This window comes from Salmo salar, chromosome 13, assembly GCF_965601325.2.
Source record: "Salmo salar chromosome 13, fSalSal1, whole genome shotgun sequence".
In the NCBI taxonomy this organism is placed as follows: Eukaryota; Metazoa; Chordata; class Actinopteri; order Salmoniformes; family Salmonidae; genus Salmo; species Salmo salar.
Genome location: NC_138303.1, coordinates 43,460,812 through 43,487,238, shown reverse-complemented (window position 1 = coordinate 43,487,238; position 26,427 = coordinate 43,460,812). Strand labels below are relative to the sequence as shown.

General features: G+C 42.1%; 1 protein-coding gene across 1 annotated transcript; it reads right to left on the bottom strand.

The window, feature by feature from the left end:
- Positions 1 to 694: 694 nt before the first annotated feature.
- On the bottom strand, positions 695 to 20,991 carry LOC106567064 (nuclear receptor subfamily 1 group D member 1). The gene is made up of 8 exons (XM_014135912.3): positions 20,363 to 20,991; positions 9,807 to 10,109; positions 9,495 to 9,583; positions 9,156 to 9,300; positions 6,411 to 7,006; positions 6,121 to 6,306; positions 5,708 to 5,918; positions 695 to 5,474 (listed from the first exon to the last, which is right to left on the bottom strand). Exons 1-8 carry the CDS (start codon positions 20,376 to 20,378, stop codon positions 5,275 to 5,277), a joined length of 1,746 nt encoding a protein of 581 aa, XP_013991387.1. The 5' UTR covers positions 20,379 to 20,991; the 3' UTR covers positions 695 to 5,274.
- Positions 20,992 to 26,427: the final 5,436 nt, after the last annotated feature.

Genomic DNA, 26,427 nt, shown 5'->3' with positions numbered 1-26,427 from the left:
TTTTTCATCGATTTTATTTCACTCCCCCAAGGATACATAGGATGGGTTTGTCAAAGGATGATGTATGTTGGCGATGTGAAGGGGCAAAAGGAACCCTCCTACATGCGCTGTGGAAATGACCGGTTGTGCACCCCCTATGGGACAAAGCCTCACAGTGCATGGGAAATGGCCTTGGATTCCATGGCTGGATTCCACCAAGACTGTTGAGTGACAAGGCTTAAATAAGAGGGATTAACCAGACAGAGGTTAAAATATTATGTTTAAGTATTGTGTCTGTGTTAAGGCTGGTCCTGAAACATTGGAAAAGCTCTAATGAGCCAATGTTCATGGAGTGGATGAGTATGTTGATCAAAACAATGTCATATGAACTCATCTTAGCAAAGAGGCTGGAGAAAAATACAGACTCCAAAAATATATGGGAATGATTCTTGTGTTTCCTTACTAAGGGCACAAAAAAATAATACTTTGGCATGAAATAGCATAGAATTTATCAGGAAAGATCTCCCTATGTGGTTTTGTATTTGTTTTGTTTAATATGTTGGTTGCTGTTTTGTTAAAGATTTTACATTTTACATAAAAAAGTAAATATGTATCTCATGGATTGTTTGTCAAACCTCCTGTAATGTTTACATGTTGATTTTTATTCTGTTCATAGGACAGAATGAACACCAAAGAAGAAACGCAAGAGGCAGAATTCAATAGGTACATCATTTCATATTTATATCTTATTATATGGAAGAAATAACAATTTACAAAATGTAGAAGATGTGCTTAGTCAACCATAATCTCAACTAGCAGTGAGTGGATCAGATCTGTAGCAATCAAATGAGATCCTCCACCTTGAAAGTATCTTTTTTCAGTTTGTATGACAAACCTTGGGGATGGGGATAGGGGAGAAGGTGCATTTTGTGGGTTGTGGAGTGAGGAGTGCTGGTGAATGCAGGTATTCCGCTGGTTTGGTACCTCATCTGATCTGACCTGACACCATGGTGAGTGTTACTGGCACAGTCCCTCTCACCAATACAATACAGAGCCCTCTCCAACATAATTTCCTCCTGTGCATAACCCACTTCTTCATTGCCAACCCCCACCCTTTACAGATACTCTATTATGCTCCTATAATCTCTGATCCATAGACTTATCTTATACACTCTGATCTTGCCCAGCAGATCTGCCATATATTGTTATTAATACAGAGACATTTGAATAACACAATATTATTTACAACAACAAAATAATCAAAACAAACCTAACATGCTTGGAGACAAAGTTCTGGTTCTGTCTCCATTACACCTGATGTGATTCCTGATGTAGACTTAATATACCCACACAGACAGTGTTGTGAAGAAAGCGCAACAGTGCCTCTTCAACCTCAGGAGGCTGAAGAAATTTGGCTTGGCACCTAAAACCCACACACTTTTATCTATCTCAAGGCCATCAGACTGTTAAAGCCATCACTAGGCGGCTTCCACCCGGGTTACGTAACCCTGCACCTTCGAGGCTGCTGCCCCATAAACATAGACTTGAAATCACTGGCCACTTTAATAAAGTTTACACTGCCGTTCAAAAGTTTGGGATCACTTAGAAATGTCCTTGTTTTCCATGAAAACATACATGAAATTAGTTGCAAAATTAATAGGAAATATAGTCAAGATGTTGACAAGGTTATAAATAATGATTCATTTAAATAATTGTGTCCTTCCAACTTGGCTTTTGTCAAAGAATCCTCCATTTGCAGCAATTACAGTCTTGCAGATCTTTCGCATTCTAGTTGTCAATTTGTTGAGGTAATCTGAAGAGATTTCATCCCATGCTTCCTGAAGCCCCTCCCACAAGTTGGATTGGCTTGATGGGCACTTCTTACGTACCATACGGTCAAGCTGCTCCCTCAACAGTTCAATAGGGTTGAGATCCAGTGACTGTGCTGGCCACTCCATTATAGACAGAATACCAGCTGACTGCTTCTTCCATAAATAGTTCTTACATAGTTTGGAGCTGTGCTTTGGGTCATTGTCCTGTTATAGGAGGAAATTGGCTCCAATTAAGCGCCGTCCACAGGGTATGGCATGGCGTTGCAAAATGGAGTGATAGCCTTCCTTCTACAAGATCCATTTTACCCTGTACATATCTCCCACTTTACCATTACCAAAGCACCCCCAGACCATCACATTGCCTCCACCATGCTTGACAGATGGCGTCAAGCACTCCTCCAGCATCTTTTCATTTTTTTCTGCGTCTCACAAATGATCTTCTTTGTGATCCGAAAACGTCAAACTTAGATTCGTCTGTACATAACACTTTTTTCAATCTTCCTCTGTCCAGTGTCTGTGTTCTTAATCTTTTATTGGCCAGTCTGAGTTATGGCGTTTTCTTTGCACCTCTGCCTAGAAGGCCAGGATCCCGGAGTCACCTCTTCACTGTTGACTTTGAGACTGGTGTTTTGCGGGTACTATTCAATGAAGCTGCCAGTTGAGGACTTGTGAGGCATCTGTTTCTCAGACCAAACACTCTAATGTACTTGTCCTCTTGCTCAGTTGTGCACCGGGGCCTCTCACTCCTCTTTCTATTCTGGTTAGAGACAGTTTGCGCTGTTCTGTGAAGGGAGTCGTACACAGCATTGTACGAGATCTTCAGTTTCTTGGCAATTTCTCGCATGGAATAGCCTTCATTTCTCAGAACAAGAATAGACTGACGAGTTTCATAAGAAAGTTATTTGTTTCTGGCCATTTTGAGCCTGTAATCGAACCCACAAATGCTGATGCTCCAGATACACAACTAGTCTAAAGAAGGCCAGTTTTACTGCTTCTTTAAATCATCACAACAGTTTTCAGCGGTGCTAACATTATTGCAAAAGGGTTTTCTAATGATCAGTTAGCCTTTTAAAATTATAAACTTGGATTAGCTAACACAACGTGCCATTGGAACACAGGAGTGATGGTTGCTGATAATGGGCCACTCTACGTCTATGTACAGTTTAAGTCGGAAGTTTACATACACCTTAGCCAAATACATTTCAACTCAGTTTTTCACAATTCCTGACATTTAATCCTAGTAAAAATTCCCTGTCTGTAGGTCAGTTAGGATCACCATTTTATTTTAAGAATGTGAAATGTCAGAATAATAGTTGAGGGAATTATTTAATTCAGCTTTTATTTCTTTCATCACATTCCCAGTGGGGCAGAAGTTTACATACACTGAATTAGTATTTGGTAGCATTGCCTTTAAATTGTTTAACTTGGGTCAAACGTTTCGGGTAGCCGTCCACAAGCTTCCCACAATAAGTTGGGTGAATTTTGACCCATTCCTCCTGACAGAGCTGGTGTAACTGAGTCAGGTTTGTACAGTTGTACTCCTTGCTCGCACACGCTTTTTCAGTTCTGCCCACAAATTTTCAATAGGATTGAGGTCAGAGATTTGTGAAGGCCACTCCAATACCTAGACTTTGTTGTCCTTAAGCCATTTTGCCACAACTTTGGAAGTATGCTTGGGGTCATTGTCCATTTGGAAGACCCATTTGCGACCAAGCTTTAACTTCCTGACTGATGTCTTGAGATGTTGCTTCAATATAGCCACATAATTTTCCTCCCTCATGATGCCATCTATTTTGTGAAGTGCACCAGTCCCTCCTGCAGCAAAGCACCCCCACAACATGATGCTGCCACCCCCGCGCTTCACGGTTGGGATGGTGTTCTTCGGCTTGCAAGGATCCCCCTTTCTCCTCCAAACATAACGATGGTCATTATGGCCAAACAGTTACATTTTTGTTTCATCAGACCAGAGGACATTTTTTTTTTCTGAGGTCTTGGCTGATTTCTTTAGATTTTCCCATGATGTCAAGCAAAGAGGCACTGAGTTTGAAGGTAGGCTTTTTAAATACATCCAGAGGTACACCTCCAATTGACTCAAATTGCATCAATTAGCCTATCAGAAGCCATGACAATTTTCTGGAATTTTCCAAGCAGTTTAAAGGCACAGTCAACTTAGTGTATGTAAACTTCTGACTCAGTGGAATTGTGATACAGTTAATAAGTGAAATAATCTGTCTGTAAACAATTGTTGGAAAAATGACTTGTGTCATGCACTAAGTAGATGTCCTAACCGACTTGCCAAAACTATAGTTTGTTAACAAGAAATTTGTGGAGTGGTTGAAAAACGAGTTTTAATGACTCCAACCTAAGTGTATGTAAACTTCCAACCTCAACAGTAGATATTCCATTAAAAAAATAAGCTGCTTCCAGGTACAATAGTCATTTACAACATTAACAATTAACTGTATTTCTGATCAATTTTATGTTATTTTAATGGACAAAAAAATTGAAATTTCTAAGGGACCCCAAACTTTTGAATGGTAGTGTACATATTTTTGCTTTACTCATCTCATATGTATATACTATATTCTATTCTACTGTATTTAGTCTATACCACTCCGACATTGCTCATCTTAATATTTATATATTCCTTAATTCCATTCTTTTAATTTTAGGTTGTGTGAATTGTTAGATACTACTGCACTGTTGGAGCTAGAAACACAAGCATTTCTCTACACCCGCAATAACATCTGCTAAACATGTGAATGTGACAAATACAATTTGATTTGCCAATATACAGAATATCGCATTTCTATATGCAATTAGTCTGTTGAATATATTTGAGACTTAATTGTATATTTAAACCCCAGATGTGTTTATAAGTGAAATGGGAGTCATATGATCTTAAGTGTAAATTGTATGTATTATTATAATAATATATACAAACACTAAACACCCACACATTCAGTCACCAATAATGGTCCCTAACTTATCATTGTCCACAAACATCTTCCTCTCTGATTCTCTCTCAACTGTGGTTTGGCAATGGTCAGGAGATTAGGAATAAGTTAAACAAGTAAGTGAACTGGCTTTTGGTCTCCTAAAGACTGGAAAACAATGGGTAAACTGCCATACACATCTGATGTGTCCAAAAGGGTAACGGTAAGCCTAAAACACTGATGTACGTTCTAACAGACCATCTTTCCCCAAGTGTAGATCTTGAGGTTGTGTGTGTGTGTGTGTGTGTGTGTGTGTGTGTGCATGAAAACAGGATGGAGATCAATATATTAATTATTGTCCTTTTTCAAACATGCATCTTAAACATCTTTGTTGTTGTTGATTGATTGCCCAAGTCAGTGTTCCTCAATCTCCTGGGAAGTCTTGCCCTGAGAGAGTGGTGGTGGTCGGCGAGTTCTGAATTGCTATGTGTGTGTGTGTGTGTGTGTGTGTGTGTGTTCAGGGCTGTTCACAAGTCAATCCGGAAGGCCAGCAGCTTGTCGGAGTGCAGGTTGTTGAGGGTGCGCAGGTCGGGCAAGTGCAGGAGCAGCTTGGGGAAGATGGACGCACTCTCTTCGGGACGACGGCAGTGGATGAGGGAATGCAAGGCACGGATTAACCCCTCCTGGAGCTGTTCTACTGCCCCCATATCAACGATGCCAGAAAGGTCTAAGGAGACAAGAAGAGAGGGTGAGAGCTTGTTTGAGAGACACAATAGTTATCCATCTATGGATGTCTACACAGCTTTATCGTTATGCTCATAATAAGCTCTTCATACTTACTCGGTCACATTTTCTTATCATACCATTTAAGATGTACTTCTCTTCTATGACTTCCTAATGCCATGTTGTTCATATTGACACTGCTTTAGTGATGAATTCAATGGCTATTTTCCCCCTCACCTGCAGAGACCAGCACCACAGCCATGAACAGAGCCATCTCATCAGGCTCCAGCCTCAGAGATCCCAGCTTCTCACTGAAGTCAAAGATGGCGTCGAGCAGGGCCCCCATCCCCAGCGCCCGCAGGGTGGACAGAGGGTACGTCTGGCCATTCAGGAAGGTCACCGTCCGCTCCTCAGGGTTAAACATTGTACAGAACTTCACCATCAACACCTGACCGAGACAGAAGACCCAGTGGAAGGTTAGTCAATATGGATTGGGATTGCATTAATTGGGAGAGAGAATTAAGGTGTTTTGTCCTTTTTATATTTGTAAACACAGCTGAAAAAATCTGATTTAGGGCCAGTTTCCTGGGTACAGGTAAAGCTTAGTCCTGGACAAAAATAGACTACTTTAAAAAACAAGCGGTTATTACCTGGAAGGTGCCTGATTTGAGAAGCATGACCTGGTCGTGCTGGCTGAGCTCCTGGAAGCCAGGGATACCCTTAGCGAACTCCACCACTTCCCTCACTGCCGGGGTGAAACACTGGGAGAAAGACTCCCATATCTGCTGTCCAGAACGACTGGCCGCAGATACAGGACACGCATTGAGAGGACAGGCCTGAGGGATAGAGAAAGTTAGATTCAAATCCATACTGTTGTTTTTTTTTTAAACTTCACGTATGTAAAGCTTCATAACTTTCTAACGACTCTTGGTTTACTCACCAGCACTTTGGTTCCAGCAGCTAATTTCCATGGACAGGATGTCTGAGGTTGGGGCTCTTGGGTCTCTTCCTTCATGGAGAAACTGTTGTGATTGGCCGAGCTGGCCCGTTGAGGTGTGCCCACATTAGACTGTCCGTGGTCATGATTGGACAAAGTAGCGGGGCAACTATAGCGACTTTTGTCTACAGAGGGGAACGTATGGTGGTTGTCATTGGTGTCTGGGCAGTGAGGGGCAAGGCCTGCAAGACAGGACTGGTACCCCTGGGTGGAGTCAGAGCTGAGGTGGGAGGAGCCATTGGTGTAGCTGGTCTCCTGAGATGTGTTGCTCTTGAACAGAGATGTTGTTGGTAAGTTGGTGATGTTGATTTCCCTCTTGGCTGCCCTGTCTTGGCTGCTGGAAGAGATGTCCTGATAGGCCCGTGAGATGGCTCTGATGGCCTCTTTAGAAGGAACCTCTGCTGTGCTGGGAGGAGCTTCGGAGACGGGGGAGGACTCTATGTCCATGGTGTTAGACTCATTCAGGCTGTTCATGTAACTTTGCATCTCATCCAGAAGCCTCTGCTTCTCCCTCTTAGGGATACGGCCAAAACGCACAGCTGATGAAGACACAAACAGAGTGGTCAACTTCTGGCCATAGTTCTCTTATAGATATTAAGTCTTAAGGTCCAGTCTACACAGAAACAAATATATAATGTTCATACATTCCCCTTTGTAACAAAAATGCATTAATTGCATCTTGTGTATTTCATGCATGAATGTGTAAGCAGTCTTTTGTGGATCCCATCCCTCCTACTCTCCATCCCCCTCTCCAACAATATCCATCAGCTGAAAATGCTATTTATAGACCCCCTATCCATCTCTCTCTCTCCTCTCCTTCCCTCCCTCTATACTTTGTAAGTAGGGCAGTGGCTCATCGTGAACGTGATGTCACCGCTACTGCGACGGAGGGAGAGAAATAGAGGTGGGCTCTCAGCACGCAAGGGGGAGGAAAGAGGATGTAGAGAAGGAAGGAGGGAGTGAGGGAGGAGAGGTTGCAGAGAAGGAGGGTGTTCGTGAGAGTGAAGAGTAGTGTTGAAAATAGGAGCTTGCAGAGAGAAAGTAGTGAGTGAAACACCACAAAGTGGAGTGTGACATAAAAGAGAAACTTCAAATGGCAGTCCTGCTGCTGAGAGTTCTTCAACCAAGCCAGCACAATGCGTCAGGCAAGATGTAAATGATCTATAATTCATAGAAACAAACTAACTTAAAGTGTTTGAGATCAAAACAAGATACTGCACTAAGCTATGACATCGGGAAGAATTATTTGTGTTCTGCTTCAGTTAAATGTATGACTGTGAACATCTGTGTTAACACATCTCTGGCATCATTACATGATCTCTTGGGTCTCTCTCTGCAGTGTGCAATGCACTGTCCCTAAAGAGCATAGGATCTAGATCATGCTAAAAAAGGGCTATAACAGTGACATTCTGTTACAGCAGATCTATGGAATTCTGCTATATTCATTTACATCAATCCACTTTGTTATGTGTGCATGGATAGTCTGTCTAGACTTTAGCTAGTCATTACAGTTGTGAGAATGGGCTTTAATGCACTGTGTTGAGGTTGACAGTGTTGGCTGTGTCTTTTAAGAAGATGAACTGGTTTCAGGGAGGGAAAGTGACTTCAATATTTGCCTTGTTTATATGGTAATCCCAAGATACACCAATCACAGGCTCCTGAGAAATCAGGACGTCTTCTGCCATGTGGACTGCAGACAGTTGACTGAGGTTTTTCTGTTTTCACAACAGCTGCAGGCGAAGGAAATAGGTTTCTAGGTTGTGGTTCTTGACACTTTCGAGATCGTGTTTTTAACAGGGTCAATATGAGTGTTTTTCCTTCCATCAAAACATCTTCACTACCCTCGTTTCTCGTACCCCACCTTTTGAGCGCCCAAAATGTCGACTGCATGCAGAAATCACTTGGTTCTCTTGTAGATTAGGCAATGGATTAAGCACGAGAGAGAGAACACAGGAGGGTTGAAGCCACACTGAGAAGACACTAAAGGCAGGCAAACTATCCCAACTAGGTCACCATGTACCAGCATGCTATAGGTAAAATGCTTGCTTTGCTTTTTTAGGTCAACTGAAACCATCCCACACTATTTTCGTAATCCGTTACGATGGGGCAATTTATCAATACTTAGCTATCAAGGCTAAAAGTAAAGTAGGTGAGATTAGCTTTGCATACGGCTGATTAATTGTGTGACAAGGACGGGCTGTTTTGTTCTGCATCTCCAGCTTAATTGTTTGCCGTCTCCCTCATTAATTGTACAAGATGTTATAAGGGTAAACAGTATACAAGGTAATCAAGTTGCCCCTGTTCCAATTCCCCAAAATAATTCCTGTGTTTGCTGCAGTTTTCTGTATGACAGATAGCTTCAGGGACTTCAAGGCTCCCGTTCTCATAAATCACTGTCGGAGAGGAGAGAAGAGTGGTACAGAGGGAGAGCTCAGGGAACACGGAGGGGAGGAACATGGAGAGGGGAGGAATCTGAACAAGAGGAAGAAAGACTGACTTTGAAACTTATGAATGTGCAAGAGGCTGTGTGGATATAGGTTATTTTCCAACGTGTGCCCTTCAACAGTAGGTCAGAGCTATGTCTCAGGTGAAAGATAAGGCTGGTGCAGTGCTGAGAAACTCGCATTGTATGGCCTCAAACGATTGTCTGAGCCTGCACTCTCAGTAAGATTTCACTATAACTCTTACCATCTCTGGACATGCCCACGGAGAGGCATTTCTTGAAGCGACAGTGTTGGCAGCGGTTGCGGTTCATTCTCATAATGAGGCAGTTCTCGTTCTTCACACACATCTTGTAGTTTATGTTTTGCTGAATGCTGCGACGGAAGAAGCCCTAGATAGGAAACTCAAGCAGATGTACAGTTAATTAGCATCCTGGTTGGTTTTAAAATAGTGAAAGTGACCCACCACCTTATTATACACAGTAAGAGTGCATCTGAAATGGTCAAAAGAAGTGTGCTATATAGGGAATAGGGAGCCATTTCAGGGGCACTTACTGTATGTGTTTAGTCATCATGGTCTTCTTACCTTGCAACCCTCACAGGCGTGCACTCCGTAGTGGAACCCAGATGCAATGTCTCCACACACTGTACACAGGAGCACCATACCACCAGTCTCTGTAGATATACAGAGAGAGAGACAGAGGTACAGCCAGTCAGAAATGTGATCATAAGTGAAGGTGACTACCGACCGACGTTACAAGCAACAAAGCACGTCGTGTAGTGTACATTACAGAAAGAGATTGGGAGGAGGTGAGTATTGGATAGGTTGGATGTTTTGGTTTAGGCTAGAAAGAGTAAGGAGGGATGACAAAAGAAGTCCGGAAGGAATGCTACTCACTGGTGAAAGGTCCTGTGAATCCACTAGGTCTTTTCCCAGCGATGGGGTGTTGGTACGTGTGCTGGTGGGTGGACGTTGATGTAGCCACATTGTAGACTTCTGGGAAGTGGAACACCAGCTTGGAGGATGGAGGTGTGCATCCTCCCCCTCTCTGGCCCTTCAGGGACCCCAGTTCTGTGAAGGTGATCTCCTCTGGGGAGGAGGGCTGGGAGAGGGTGGAGGAGGGGGACTGGGTCTGGTACCCACTGGACGGGCTGCCAGGGCTGGGGCTGCCTGAGGAGCGTGCATACAGAATAACACCTCCTGTTGGAAAAACAGAGACAGAGAGGTAGTGGGGTTAGTCAGATAGCTGAAAAGAAGTTTACTCTAAAAAAAGGTCACCAAGTTCAAGACGTGGTGCAGAATGCAACGTTTAAAGGCATGCAAAAGCATACAGTGGTTCTTCCTTTAAAAGTTGAGGTTATGCCGCTACCATTTGTGGTAGATGGTGGCAAAAGACAGCTAGCTCTCTGTAGGACTAATAGGTATAATTGTGCATTCAGGGAGAAAAAAGGTGCCAAAAATGGTTGGAAGCACAGTAACAGAGTAAGCGCGGATTCTGTCCCAACCAAACTCACACTAACCACGTTTCCATCCACAGTTTTATGCGTGTAAAGTCATACCGTATAAAAACATTTTTCACAACAGCTGTGATGGAAACAGGAAGTGCCGGTACAATTTCATAAATGCCAACAGATGATTTGTTTGTTTGACATGGGGATCTTTTTGTGTCTGTAAAATAAATGATGCGAGAAAAGCGGTGGAAATTATTCTATGCGCAAATATAGATATAATAACCATCATATCGAAGTAAACTTGGAGTCACACGATGACATGTGTGGTCTTTCCACTATGACTCGTTGGGAAAGCATGCAAGTTTATTAGGCTACCAGATTAAATAAATTGTGATGTACTTCACAGGGTGGTGAAGTGCAAGCTGATGAGCTTGATGCTACTTTCCAATAAATAACAAGGGTCTTATTCTGGTGACATGATCATCAATGCTTGGCTACCGTTTGACATATGAAAATAAATGTTGCTCTTTTGTCCATAATAATCTCATCATGTAGGCCAAGGTTCCCCAAATGGCAGCCCGCGGGCCATTTGGCCCCCCAAGTTCTGAGCACAAAAAAATTGTGCTTAAATAATTTTTTTAATTCATTGACTGTAAAAACACCAGGAAATCGACTCCAAGTGATTTTTGTTTTGGAAATCTTTTCCCATGTATTCCCATGCATAATAGAGAGATGTAGAAAGTATTCACAACCCTTGACTTTCCCCCCCCCCAAAAAAAATGGTGTTACAGCCTGAATTTAAAATGGATTAAATTGAGATTGTCACTGGCCTACACACACACACACACACACACACACAATACCCCATAATGTCAAAGTGGATATTTTTTTTGAGATTTAAATAAAAAATGAATACAAATTCAAAGCTGAAATGTCTTGAGTCAATAAGTATTCAAACCCTTTGTTATGACAAGCCTAAATAAGTTCAGTAGTAAAAATGTGCTTAACAAGTCACATAATAAGTTGCATGGACTCACTGAGTGCAATAATAGTGTTTAACATGTTTTTTGAATGACTGCCTCATCTCTGTACTCCTCAGTTGAGCAGTGAATTTCAAACACAGATTCAACCACAAAGACCAGGGAGGTTTTCCAATGTCTCACAAAGAAGGGCAGCTATTGGTAGATGGGAAAATAATTTTTTTAAAAGCAGACATTGAATTTTCCTTTGAGCATGGTGAAGTTATTAATTACCACAAAGATGGTGTCCTAACTCGGTTGCCGGAGAGGACGGAAACTGCACAGGGATTTCACCATGAGGCCAATGATGACTTTAAAACAGTTAAGAGTTTAATGGCTGTGATAGGAGAAAACTGAGGATGGACCAAAAACCGTGAAGTTACTACACAATACTAACCTAAATGACAGAGTGAAAAGAAGGAAGCCTATACAGAATGCAAATATTCCAAAACATGCATAATTTTTGCATCAAGGCACTAAAGTAATACTTTTTTTTTAAATGACAAAGCAGTTTGTAAGTTTCTATATCTAAGTGGCCGAATTACAGTTTTGACTTAAATCTGCTTGAAAATCTATGGCAAGACCTGAAAATGGTTGTCGAGCAATGATCAACAACCAATTTGACCGTTTTAAAATTTTTGAAAAGAATAATGGGCAAAAACTGCACAATCCAGGTGTGGAAAGCTCTTAGAGATTTACCCAGAAAGACTAATCTCTGCCAAATGTGCTTTTACAAAGCATTGCCTCGGGGGTGTAAATACTTATATATTTTTGCTAAAATTTCTAAAAACACATGTTTCTACTTTAACATTATGGGGTTTTGTGTGTAGATGAATGAGAAAAAAGTATTTAATCAATTTTGAATTCAGGCTGTAACAACAAAATGTGGAATAAGTCAAGGGGTGTGAATACTTTCTGAAGGCACTGTATGTGATCTTATACAAATGTAAGCAAGGGATTAAATTATTGTTTTAGTCAAATATCTGTTTTGGCTTCTTTCGGTCATTTTGCAATCTAAAATGTATTTTGTATTATGTTCCGCCCCCCGACCATCCGCTCAATAAATTTTTTTGGTCTGAATCTAGTTGATGATCCCAGATGTAGGCTATACGTGTGCTATTTAGCACGTTTTTAAAAATGTGAGAAAACCCATCAGTAAAATTGCGATGAAAACCCATTTAACTTGCATTTTTCTTATTCGGTACATGGGAATTTAAATTGGATGGAAACACATTTCTGGTAGGAAAGTGCGCATATTGTTTATGCGGATTTTAGAATATTCACATGAAAATCTGTCGCCAATTGAATGGAAATCTAGCTATAGACTTTTTTGCCTCATGCAAACAACTTCAGTATTTATATAGGTAGTCATTATAAATGACAGTAAATAAATCAACGTTGCTCTTTTTTCGTTTTTTTTTAAACCTCTGTTCGTCTGCCTTCGCATCCTCTCTAAAAATCTTTTGCATCTCTGAGACACCGCCGAGCGGGCTATGCGGTGCTTCCGCTCCCTCCTTGCCCGGCGCCCGCAAGCAGCACGACACCTGGCCGCCGACTCACATGGACTTCTGACACGGTTACTGCCTGGACCAAATCTGCAGTATCGTGTAGACATTTACAACAATCACAAACCGGTTATGTGATTAAAAGACATATACTGGGGGATTCCCAGGGATGCTGTGGTAGAGAACTGTACTCGTGTCGTCACCGACAGTAAGCTATGGAGAAAGTGAGTCCCGTTTTCCCATAAAGAGAGAACCACTCGAACGGGCTACCTAACTACAAACATTTATTGGTGAGTTTGTGAGACAGGGCAGTGATAAAAAGATAGCAGCCACCTACACAAGGTGTCATGGTAATAGTTAGCCTATCGTATGTATACATAGAATATAAACTACACTGAACAAAAATATAAACTAACATGTAACAAGTTCTGGTACCATGTTTCATGAGCTGAAATAAATGATTTCAGAAATGTTCCATTTGTGCACAAATTTGTTTACATCCCTGTTAGTGAGCATTTCTCAGAGCCAAGATAATCCATCCAACTGACAGTTGTGGCATATCAAGAAGCTGATTAAACAGCATGATCATTACACATGTGCACCTTGTGCTGGGGACAATAAAAGGCAACTCCAAAATGTGCAGTTTTGTCACACAACATAATGCCACAGATGTCTCAAGTGGAGGGAGCGTGCAATTGGCATGGTGACTGCCGGAATGTCCAACAGACCAACAGAGCTGTTGCTAGAGAATTTAATGTTAATTTCTCTACCATAAGCCACCTCCAATGTCATTTTAGAGAATTTGGCAGTACTTCCAACCGGCCTCACAACCTTAGACCACATGTAACCATGTAACCAGTTCTGTCCTTGTCTATTAATGTTCTGTATTATGTCATGTTTCATGTGGACCCCGGGAAGAGTAGCTGCTGCTTTTGCAACAGTTAATGGGAATTCTAATAAAATACCAAATACCTGCAGGATTGTCTGAGGAGGTGCTGAGGAGTATTTCTGTCTGTAATAAAGCACTTTTGTGGGTAAAAACTCATGCTGATTGTCTGGGCCTGGCTCCTCAGTGGGTGGGCGTGGCCCCCAAAGTGGGTGGACCGATATCCTCTCAGGCCCCATAATGACAAAGCTAATATATAAAACAACTGAAATATCACATTTACATAACTATTCAGACCATTTACTCAGTACTTGCTGAAGCACCTTTGGCAGCGATTACAGCCTTGAGTCTTCTTGTGTATGATGCAACAAGCTTGGCACACCTGTATTTGGGGAGTTTCTCCCATTCCTCTGCAGATTCTCTCAAGCTCTGTCAGGTTGGATGGGGAGCGTCACTGCACAGTTTTTTTCAGGTCTCTCCAGAGATGATCGTTCTGGTTCAAGTCCGGGCTCTGGTTGGGCCACTCCAGGACATTCAGAGACGTGTCCCGAAGCCACTCCTGAGTTGTCTTGGCTGTGTGCTTAGGGTCGTTGTCTTGTTGGAAAGTGAACCGTCGCCCCAGTCTGAGGTTCTGAGCCCTCTGAAGCAGGTTTTCAACAAGGATCTCTCTGTACTTTACTCCTTTAATCTTTGCCTTGATCCTGACTAGTCTCCCTTTCCTTGCCTCTGAAAAAACATCCCCACAGCATGATGCTGCCACCACCATGCTTCAATGTAGAGATGGTGCCAGGTTTCACCCAGATGTGACGCTTGGGAGTCAGGCCAAAGAGTTCAATCTTGGTTTCATCAGTCCAGAGAACCTTGTTTGTTTTGGCAAACTCCAAGCGGGCTGTCATGTGCCTTTTACTGATAAGTGGCTTCCGTCTAGCCACTCTACCATACAGGTCTGATTGGTGGAGTGCTGCAGAGATGGTTGTCCTTCTGGAAGGTTCTCCCATTTCCACAGAGGAACCTTTGGAGCTCTGTCAGAGTGACCATCGGGTTCTTGGTCACCTCCCTGACCAAGGCCCTTCTTCCCCGATGGCTCAGTTTTGTCGGGCTGCCAGCTCTAGGAAGAGTCTTGGTGGTTCCAAACTTCTTCCATTTAAGAATGATTGAGGCCACTGTGGTCTTTGGGACCTTAAATGCTGCAGACATTTTTGGGTACCCTTCCCCAGATCTGTGCCTCGACACAATCCTGTCTCGGAGTTCTACGGACAATTCCTTTGACCTCATGGCTTGGTTTTTGCTCTGACATGCACTGTCAACTGTGGGACCTTATATAGACAGTTGTGTGCCATTCCAAATCATGTCCAATCAATTGAATCTTCCACAGGTGGACTCCAATCAAGTTGTAGAAACATCTCAAGGATGATCAATGGAAACAGGATGCACCTGAGAGCTCCATTTCAAGTGTCATAGCAAATGGTCTGAATACTAATGTAAATAAGGTATTTCAGATTTTTATTTGTAATAAATTTGCTAAAATTGCTAAACCTGTTTTCACTTTGTCATTATGGGTTATTTTTGTATAGATTGCTGAGAGAAAAAAATATTTAATCAATTTTAGAATAAGGCTGTAACGTAACAAAATGTGGAAAAAGTCAAGAGGTATGAATACTTGTCGAAGGCACTGTATATTCCCAAATACTATGCACCTGTCATGGAGTCTTACATTTGTATGAGAAACATTAGTAAATATGCCCTGGGCTTGTATTTCTTTCCTCTTATTGACTTCTCAGTTTTTCCCTGTGGGGCTGCTGATGCTGCTGCGCCAAGTATTTGTTTATTTCAAGTGTTGTTATAATCCCTCAGGCAGCACGTGCTACAGGATTTATTATTGACACACTGCAGAGCCAGAGATCTAGAGCAAGTCTTAGCAGACATATGACAGGGAGGGACCTGCTGTCCTGTCCTGGCCAGCCACTACCTGAGACTGGAAACAGACAGCCTGCAGACCCAGCCGGGGCTTGCCAAACCTCCACACCCACCCAAACACATTGCATGTCCACTTGAACACTCACATGTAAGCTAATTCTGTGTTTACGTTTGTGAGTGGCCTTTAGGACTGAACTACCATGCCATAAATGGTAGCCTAGTCAATTAATAATCAGCTTTTACAGGCCTCTCCAAGGCTAAGCTTGACTATACTGCTCGGTGCTCCCATAATATACCATATACTTGGCCAAGAGCTCTATGTAGAGTATAGGGCCTTTTTGTCAATTAACTCCAATTCAGAGGACATCATGGTATGGCCCTCATGACAGTAGAGAAAATATAGGGGGCCATAGGAATTTGGATTGTGAATTGTCTTTGATGTTTACCCAGTAGGATAGTAGTACATAGCCTATAGCAAACTCCAGAGGATGCCCCATGTAACTCAGAGAAGACAAAAGAGCCATACACTCACTGGCAAGCCAGTTAGAATTGAGGTCAGCGCAGACAGACACTGGTGTTAATTGTGGAATCGGCAGCAGGTTGGAGAGTGAGGCGAGCAGCTTCCCATCGTGAGGTCAGTAACCCCTACATCCACTAATCTGCCTGAGTGGGTGAGTAGAGCCAGGCAGGCAGAGAAACGTGAGCATTGAGCACTTTACAGGCACAACAATCCTTCCGCCCATCTTCCTCCCCTCCTCCTCCTCCCTATTCTATCCTTTCTTTTGTTTGCTCTCTGCTGTGGGTCATGAAGCCACACACACACACAACGCTGTAAGCCTGGTAAGGCTGCTAGTGTTTTGTGCAATGACCGGTCATGGAGGGTGGCACACATTCGGCTCCATACGATGTTTACCCCACATAATGTTAGATTATAACAGTCAGTCAATTAATGTTGATATAATATTAAAGCCAGGATCCAAATGTACTGTTGCAAATGCATCCTATGTAATATAAGGATGCAACAGGATGATGATCTAAGTAAATACTGTACATTACAGTAAACATCATTGACCTATGAGGAGTGTGTTTCTATGTCTATAAGATTAACCTAGCTAGGAGTAGAGAAGTAGATCACTGTCTCAGTTAAAGGTGAATTGTATTTGGATATCCACTCTGTGGCTGAAACAGATGCTGCAGCAGGAGGAAGCATTCACAGCTTGTCCAATTTCACCTGCCCCCAGTGGGCCAAAGGGCCTCAATGGGGGTGAATAGAATGAATTATATTATGTTATGGATTGCCTGCATGTATATTTATATTGTATGTATGCGTTTGGGACAGATGTTTATGCAAGGGACATATGCTATAGGAAACAGGACTAATTGATTTGCTTAGAATACAATAAAGCGCGCATGAGGTGGGAAAACGTGACTACAGATAAAGTTAATGCATGAAATCGCTGATCCACTGACCAACCTCCCCCCCCTTTCCATCACTTCAGGCGGCATCACAACAGAAGTGTACGAGAGAGAGAAGACATAGCTGAGAGAGATAGAGAACCGTAGGGGAGGAGGTCCTGGGAAATCACGCGCCGCACGCGGCTCTGCAAGTGCATCAACGTGAGGATGAATGGAGAAAGCGAGGAGTGCATTCAGTGGGAAGACTCACGCTGCATGAAGCTCCCATCAGAAGTCAGAATTTCTAAGCACCGCACGCAGCATATAGTCTCTGTCATAATTAAAGAGGGAAAAATAAATAGAGCAGGATGTAGCGTTGGCTGAGGATGTTCTGAGTTCGCTCCAGAATCATTCGCTGCCCACTCCAAGGAGACCCATGCACCGCATAGCACAACCTGGTCTCAGAGCACTTCGTGTTATTCTGTATGTAAATCAGGAACACTCCATTTAGTATGATATGTTATGTTTGGTATGGTTACATAAGACATAGTGGATGGGTGGGTGTATAACACAAACATCTAGCAAACCAAGTTCGAATCTCATCACAGACAACATTAGCATTTTAGCTAATTAGCTACTTTGTAACTACTTAGCATATTAGCTATCCATTCACCTAACCCTAACCCTTTTAGCTAACCTAAATCCTAAACTTAACCCTAACCCCTAGCCAAGCCAAATGTAGGCACATACAAAAGGCCAATAGTTACTGAATACGTTATTGAATTTAGTTATTTTTACCAATAAATTATTAACATAGTAAAGTATGCAGAGCTCTGACACGCCCCATTGCCCTCTACAGATAATAACTGACATGGAACAAGTTCTGACTTCTGATGGGAGCTTCATGCAGCGTGAGTCTTCCCACTGAATGCACTCCTCGCATTCTCCATTCCTCCTCACGGCGATGCACTTGCAGAGTGCATCATAATATTTCGTTCACCTATTCCACTTCCAGCTGTTGAGTGGTTCCAGTACATGTGATGGAAACGACTGTGGAAACAGGTGCCTTGACCAAAGCCGTTTCCACAGTCGTTTCCATCCATGTACTGGAACGTGACTGCAGAGTTAGTAAATTAATTACCACTCAACAGCTGGAAGTGGAATAGTTGAACGAATATTATGGTGCCTGGTGTACTTTGGCTAACCTCACGGAAACAAAAGCCCAATGCTCCATGCGTAACTGTAGACCTTCCCATGGCCATAAACTTTGCCTTATGAACCAATATCACTGCTCCCGCCTCCAATAGTAATCACAACACTTCTACCTATTTATTATCTCAATGCTAATGTATAGAGCAGGGGTTTCCAAACCTTTTCACTCAGGCCCCCCTTTCATCATTAGGGAATATCCCATGGCCCCATGCACCATGTCTATTTCTGTGTGCACAAGCACTATTCTTGACACAAATTGTTCACACCCCTATTGTTGGTGGAGAGAATTTTGCCGGTTTATATCTTAGTTCCTGCAATTCAAGACATTTTGTCATGTGGTGCGAAGAACATTTAGCAGTTTTAAAGCTTATTTTCATGCAATTCTATAAATTGTGACATGTCTAATGTGTACTTGTGTGATATTTGAGTGATTAAAAAATGACAATCTATGGGCTAAAAAGAGTTGCAAAGAAAAAGCCATATCTCAGACTGGCCAATAAAAAGAAAAGATTAAGATGGGCCACAGACACTGGACAGAGATATGGCTTTTTCTTTGCAACTCGGCCAACAAGGCCAGCATCCCGGAGTCGCCTCTTTGCTGTTGACGTTGAGACTGGTGTTTTGCGGGTACTATTTAATGAAGTTGCCTGTTGAGGACTTGTGAGGTGTCTGTTTCTCAAACTAGACACTGATGTACTTGTCCTCTTGCTCAGTTGTGCACCAGGGCCTCCCACTCCTCTTTCTATTCTGGTTAGAGCCAGTTTGCGCGGTTCTGTGAAGGGAGTAGTACACAGCGTTGTACGAGATCTTCAGTTTCTTGGCGATCTCTCGCATGGAATAGCCTTCATTTCTCAGAACAAGAATATACTGACGACTTTCAGAATAAAGTTATTTGTTTCTGGCCATTTTGAGCCTGTAATCGAACCCACAAATGCTGATGCTCAAGATACTCAACTAGTCTAAAGAAGGCCAGTTTTATTGCTTCTTTAAATCAGGACAACAGTTTCCAGCTGTGCTAACATAATTGCAAAAGGGTTTTCTAATGACCAATTAGTCTTTTAAAATGATAAACTTGGATTAGCTAACACAACGTGCCATTAGAACACAGGAGTGATGGTTGCTGATAATGGGCTGATAGTAGGCATATGTAGATATTCCATAAAAAAATCAACTACAAAAAAAATCAGCAGTTTCCAGCAACAACAGTCATTTTCAACATGAACAATGTCTACCATGTATTTCTGATCAATTTGAGTGGACACATTTTTTCCCCCTTTTCTTTCAAGAACAAGGACATTTCTAAGTGAAGCCAAACGTTTGAACGGAGGTGTATATAAAAAAAGGGGGGCGCCCCACAGTTTGGGAACCACTGGTATAGAGAATAATTTAATTTAGATACGCACGAAAACCAAATAATCTGCCTACTGTTTGCAAAAGGCATCGCATGCGTTGGAACCAATGACAGCTCGCTCCACGCGAGTTTGTTTTTATGAGGAAAAACACGAAGTGGATCAAAGCTGCGTGAACTTCAAGCACTGTCACCTATCATCATCGTCAAACTTTGTAACATTTTCGGAGTGCACCTTTGCAGGCTTAAAAGAAAACAACCACTTCTTGGGATATTACAACTTTCATAACTTATATCAAATCAGGGTTCATTTCATTTTCCAGGTTCATGCATGGGAGGATAATGCAAAAAAAAAAACATGACGGTCCTGCTGTAAAGATGAATTGTTCTCATCTCGCAATTTGATAAACATATAGAATTGGACATACAGTGCTAGCCTAATAACATTGTTTTCAATCGTATTAACTCGACTGCCTGTCTAACATATGGTGATGAAGAGACACTTTTAATGCAAAACCTCATTGTGCGCAAATACGTTCCCATGATTACGGACGACTGCAAAGAGAAAGCATACCAATGCAATACAATAACAAAAATGTAAAAAAAGATATTAAAAAACCTTAAGCATTCTCAACTAAACGGGTATAACTCCAACGCCAAATGCAATATTGAGCTACAAAAAAAATGTGCAACAAATATAATCACAATCATAGTACTTACCACCTGGAGTGTCCATGTTTCTTGATGTGTCTTTTGTTTGCTGTGGTGAATGATGCTGACTTTTCGATATATAGCTGCAGGATCAATACTCAAGTGGAGACAGGTAGGAGTCGAGAACTAGTTATGCGTGGATACCTGACCCATAGAACGAGCGCGCGGTTGAAGACAATCGTATTGATCTGCCAAACGACTGAAACTTCCGTCGTATACTGTAAGCACAGTTATGTCCAGCTGTATGCTATGCAGAACAGTTATGTCTAATTGTCTCAGGTGTGCAGGAGAGATTTTCTCGGAAGCTACCTGAATCCGTTCTGCGCTCTGAAAAACTCCAGGCTACTAGACTAGTGAGTTGCTTGGTTCAGCGGATTTGAGTGTCACAAGCCGAGAACAAACAAGGGATTTTCTGAAATCCCAAGAATACACATCAGCATCTCCGAGAATGAACTGAATTTAGTCAGGCTAGACACACCCAATAATACAGCTACCCACCCACTTCCACATCAATAACGTTTTCAGGTAACTGAAATAAATGTGACTCGCTCCTTATGTCCTCTCTCAACTTCGGTTGTGTCTGTTTGGTTAAAGGGGTGCATCTCATCTCACTATATGTCCCCTGTTAATTCACTCTACTGTCACTCTCTCCCTCCTTCCTTTTGCTATTGGGTGTGTTCTCATTGGCCGGTACCTCGATCCGAGGGGAGTTTTAATGTGCTTATTCAACCTGACCTGCTATGTGTTTACTAAAGCCACGATGCATGTGCACTGTGCATGTGCCGGGGCGAGCGCTCAGCGCTGCCCTACTGACATACATTTTATGCATAATACTGAGCGTGCCATAACGAGAGGTGGGAGGATGAGGCACGTGCACAATGGGCAGTGCTCACCGTGACTGGTATGGTAGTTGTTACAAAGATTGGGCGCGTTGCATTACTGACACATGACAGATCTTACAGGTATTTTAAGAATTAGCAAACCGTATTATATGTTAAAGCAATCATTCAGTCGATGACACTGTCGATTATGTGACGCCCAACCATTGGTTGATGCATGTAATGTCTGAGCAGGGGAGTGCGACCATGATCTACTATATTGACAAGATAGTCGAGGGACCGCTCTAACAATGGAAATACATGTCCTCAAAGATGGAAGGCAGGCGGCAGGCGGGAGGAGGCGAGATTAGGTAGGACCATTCTAGTCAATGAGAGGGCAGATAGGCGCCAACAGGCACAACTCTTGATATAATGTAGTTTTTTTCAAAGTTGCCGAAATGCTACCTAACCATTATGAAACTTCTATTTGATCAAACAAGCCTCACGTAGGAAATTAGCAATACTTTTTTGTTGTTAACGAAAATAGAGACATTCATTGACCTCCATACAAAAATTATTAATTTCTTGGTAATATTTTGTGGAGATTTTGGGCCGATTTTTTTGTTGTTGTTAGTAGCGGTGGTGCTACTTGAAGTCGATGGCCAAACATTCAGATCATGTGTCTTACGAAAATATAAACAAACAAGTAATACACGTTGGGGCCATACTTGCGAACATAAGCAACCATTTCAATGTAAATACTTTCTCCAGCTCAAAATGCCTATCAGCCAATTCAAATCATCGATTTACTTGCACGTGACAGAACGCTAAATTGTAGCCGGTCCCATCAGATAACATGGCACACGTTAGCCCTAATGCTAACCTCACCAGGTGGCACTGATTATATCCTGTAACAAATTCTTCATCAGCCTATCAAAGATCTTAGACTTTATATGCACCAACCAATGGCATTTCGTAAAATAGATCAACCTTCGCCACTGGAGGGCTATTTTAAACCTACAAATTCAAGGTTTACTTTTGTTCTGTTGGTCTGAAACAAAATGTTGGGAGCCGATATTGCATTGATGCATGCTTGTCTAGGCTTCTAGCTACTACTGACATTAGACAACATTTTCGCGTATATGACAAAGTCCTATGTTTTTGTTCATCTGTTTCACACACCTCCATGTGCTTTTAAGGCAAAAAGATAAATGAGTTCCTTACAACATGTACGTTATTGTACATCGTAAAAAAAAAACAGAAGAGACTTAGGGATTTGTCAAACAGCAGTCATGAAGGCTACCATTATCATCATTGCTTTTAGGTGGCGCGCACCGCTTAAAGTGGTTAACTTGAAATTGATAGTGCACTTTAATCGTGGGTTCAAGTTGATGCTCGATTCAAAACTCATGTGACGAAGTGGATGATTATAATAATGCATAGCCTATACAACGCTGTAGGCCTACATGTGAGTGTAGCATACATAACAATATAGCTTACTAATGATAGCTTACACTGATGTCTCCTCGCCAGGAGAGGGCGTAATCAGTCTATGGGTAGACTCCACCAGGCTTTCACCCCATCAGCCTGGAAGCAGAGGCTACATATGGAATACAACCAAGGTGGCTAATGGGGCTCATCATGAATTGAGGTGTACCATATGCATATTCAAGCTGTTGGATGTAGACTGTGTCCCTTTTCAACACACTAACACAATACATGTAAATCAAAATGCAAATGAGGGGGGACTCATGTGAGATTCGAACGCTTTGCTCAATCTGCGACAATTACGTGGACCCGTCACTTTACACAGAGAGCAATTTGACCGGTCAGTCAAATACACAGGAGAGTTGCTTTGATGATCAGAACATGCTGTTGGACTGAGGTACTGTATGTTAAGGATGCTTCCGTGAACAAGTGTGAACACATCCATCTACTTTAACGATTTAATTGGTTGTTTCAGGATATAACCACTGCCACCTGGTGAGGTGCGCATAGGGCTAATGTGTGCCATTATCTAATGGGACCAACTACAATTTAGCGTTCTGTCACCTGTCACGTTAATTGGTTGATACGCATTTTGAGCCAGAGAAATTGTTTACATTTAAATGGTTGCTTATGTTCGGAAGTATGGCCGCTTTGTCATACGTTTGTATGTGTGTGTGTGGACGTGTTTAACTATATTTGTGGGGCCCAGAAGTCCCAACAAGAATAGTAAACAAACAAAAATGTGACCAACTACGGACATTTTGTTAGTCCCTACAAGGTCAAATGCTATTTCTAGGGGGGTTAAGTTTAGAATTAGTGTTAGGAGCTAGGGTTAGGTTTAGGGTCAGGGTTAGGTTTTCGGCTTAAGGTTAGGGTACGGGTTAGGGAAAATAGGATTTTGAATGGGACTGAATTGTGTGTCCCCACAAGGTTAGTTATACAAGACTGTGTGTGTGTGTGTTAATGGAGGAAATGTAGACTATGCCAGTATAACATACAGTATTTTAGTTTTAGTCAATTCAGGGGCCCATCAAGTGCAACTTATTCCTGTTATAGATAGGGCCTACAATGTTAATTTACTAAGACATATGCCCGCAGTGGTCAAATGTGGCTTGTGTACACATAATGGTCTTAAAGAAGGTCTCTTCCTTTTGAATTTTGTTCTCCCCTTCTGTGGAGCCTGCACAAATAAATGCCTGCTGGTTTGCAAGAAGAATGCGCCCCTTGGTGGCTGGATTATAAATATGGTAACAATCAATTGCAGTTCATTCTTTTGTCACTAGAGAGAGCTGTAATCCCATCGTTGTCACCTCAACCCCCTTTATGGCATGCTTTCAGATTTTTTTTTCTTTGGGATGATAGTCGAGATGGCCCATTGAGCAGACAACAAATGTAGGCCTAATTGATCAGATAACGTTTAGATTAATATGCAGGGATTTTTAGGTACAGGGCATCCTCAAGGCATGAGCGACATATGCAGTTGCTTAGGGCCCCAGGCTGCTAGAGGGCCCCCAAAAATATTAATAAACAACTTAAAAAAAAAAATATATTAAGTTGGGGTCTCATTTTACTGTTGAGCGTTAGAATAGTAGAATACACAATGTGCAAGTATGAAATTTGGTTGCGCATCATACATTTTTTGTCTTGTTATATCTGTCACTGAGAGTCACTCAATTAGCCATGTCAGCTAACAATTTTTTGATTGATAAGTTGATCTAACCAGCTATCTAAACTTAATGGCTGAATACCGACCAGGCACGGAGGGCACATGCCCAGGGGCCCTAACCTCCAGGGGGTCGCTATAGATTTTGTTAGTCACTCTCACTCAGATATCATTAAAATGGCATAAGGGTGGCTATACAGTGCATTGGGAAATTATTCAGACCCCCTGACTTTTTCCACATTTTGTTACGGGGGGGGGGGGGGCAACCAAATCTTGTTTAGGGTCCCCGAAAGGCAAGAGCAGGCCCTGTGTAAGTATGATGATTGAGATAGGATACCATGATATTAGGGCTAGGCCTATTAGGCCTACTTGATGATGATGTTGTGTAAACACACTGTTCATCTGTTTGTCTTTCTCAAGCAACATTGCATGAAGACTTAACTGGGTCATTCTATGCTTGTGCTGCCTTTTTGTCACTGGTGTTACCTATATTTTAGATGACAATTCAGGCTTTCTAGAATCTAATTTGACTATTTAATTTGCATATATAATCAAAGACAGAAAAGGTTAATGATAATATTAAGAACATGTTTTGATTAGTAATAATGTACTTTAAACAGGTATGTGTAAAGTTATTGTATGACATTATTCTATTAACACCAGTGACAGTAACACCAGACCAGTAACACTATTAACACTACTCCATTACCACCATGCAGTGGCTAGTAGCTCAAACCACACTTCTTAAATTGTAAATAAATCACTTAATCATGTGATTTGATCAATTATTTTAAACGTAGATTTTTTCGTTACTATAAACTGTGTAACACCATTGACACATTAAGGCCTTGCATAAAATTACAAAATGAATCATCAAATTGCCAACATATGAAGAGAGAGTGCAGACTCATGTGCTTTTCAAAACAGCCCCGCCTCCAATGAACCTTTGACCCAGGAAGAATTTGTCAAGGATGTAGAATTTTTTCAAGGTGGTGGTTTTATAAAGGGTAACATCTTCTGTCATGTCTCGTGGGTTTCATAACCATGTCTTTATAACAGTTCAATAATGATGTGACGGGAGATGGGAATCAGTTTAACCATTTATCTTGAATGTGCTCGGTCTACAATACATAGAACCCATAGTAAGGTGTTTTCCTGTAGGATATCACAAAGCTGTTCAAGTCCCTTGAACCTGAGATGCTTTTAAGACATGTTTCATGGTCTGAACAAACCTCTCCACCAACCCTTTGGTAGATGGATGATACGGCGCGGACCTGATGAGTTGTACACCAATCACCTGTTGGAACGTGACCATTTCTTGTGACACTAGCTGTGGTCCGTTGTCCCTAACAAGTTGGAGTGGCAGCTAAACACTTCTCCAAGCATCTCGATGGTCTTCACAGCTGTAGTAGACCTCATGATGGCAACATCTGGCCACTTGCTATGAGCATCCACGACCACAAGAAACATTCTGTCTTCGAATGGACCTGCAAAGTCGATGTGTATGCGTTGTCATGCCTCGTCCGGCCAATCCCACGGATGAAGAGGTACAAGTTGTGGTACGTTGCGAACCTTATGGCATGAGGAACATGTTTTTACTTTTTCTTCAATGCTTCCATCTAATCCAGGCCAACAGAAGTGACTTTGTGCGATTTCCTTCACGCGAACCATTCCACAATGACCTGAGTGTAGCTGTTGTAACACTGGTTTCCTCAACGAAGGAGGAATGATATCTCTCCTTCCCCACAGCAGACAACCGGACTGTACTGACAGCTCAGTTCTCCTCGAAATGTAAGGTTTCAGTTCCGGAGCATCCCCTGAGGCTCTACCTTTGATGATGATGTCCATCACTTCAGATAACACTGGGTAATTTCTGGTGTTTTTCCAGACTTGTGTTGAAGTGACTGGTGCATTTTCCACTTGTCTGAAGTAGAAGATGTCCACTTGGCATGAATCTGGCTTGACCACAGGCAACCTGGAATGTCCATCTGCGTTGCAGTGCAGTTCTGACTTGCGGTACTTGATGTTGTAGGTGTGTGCTGACAACAACAAAGCCCACCTTTGCAATCAGCTTGCAGCAAGTGACGGAAACCCAGTATGCGGTC

Bases quoted from the DNA above. Each gene is read 5' to 3' on its own strand.
- LOC106567064 (XM_014135912.3), bottom strand. The intron at 9,301-9,494 runs GTAAGAAGACCA...TTTCCTATCTAG, and splicing joins ACGCCTGTGAGGGTTGCAAG to GGCTTCTTCCGTCGCAGCAT. The intron at 6,307-6,410 runs GTGAGTAAACCA...TCTATCCCTCAG, and splicing joins CTGCTGGAACCAAAGTGCTG to GCCTGTCCTCTCAATGCGTG.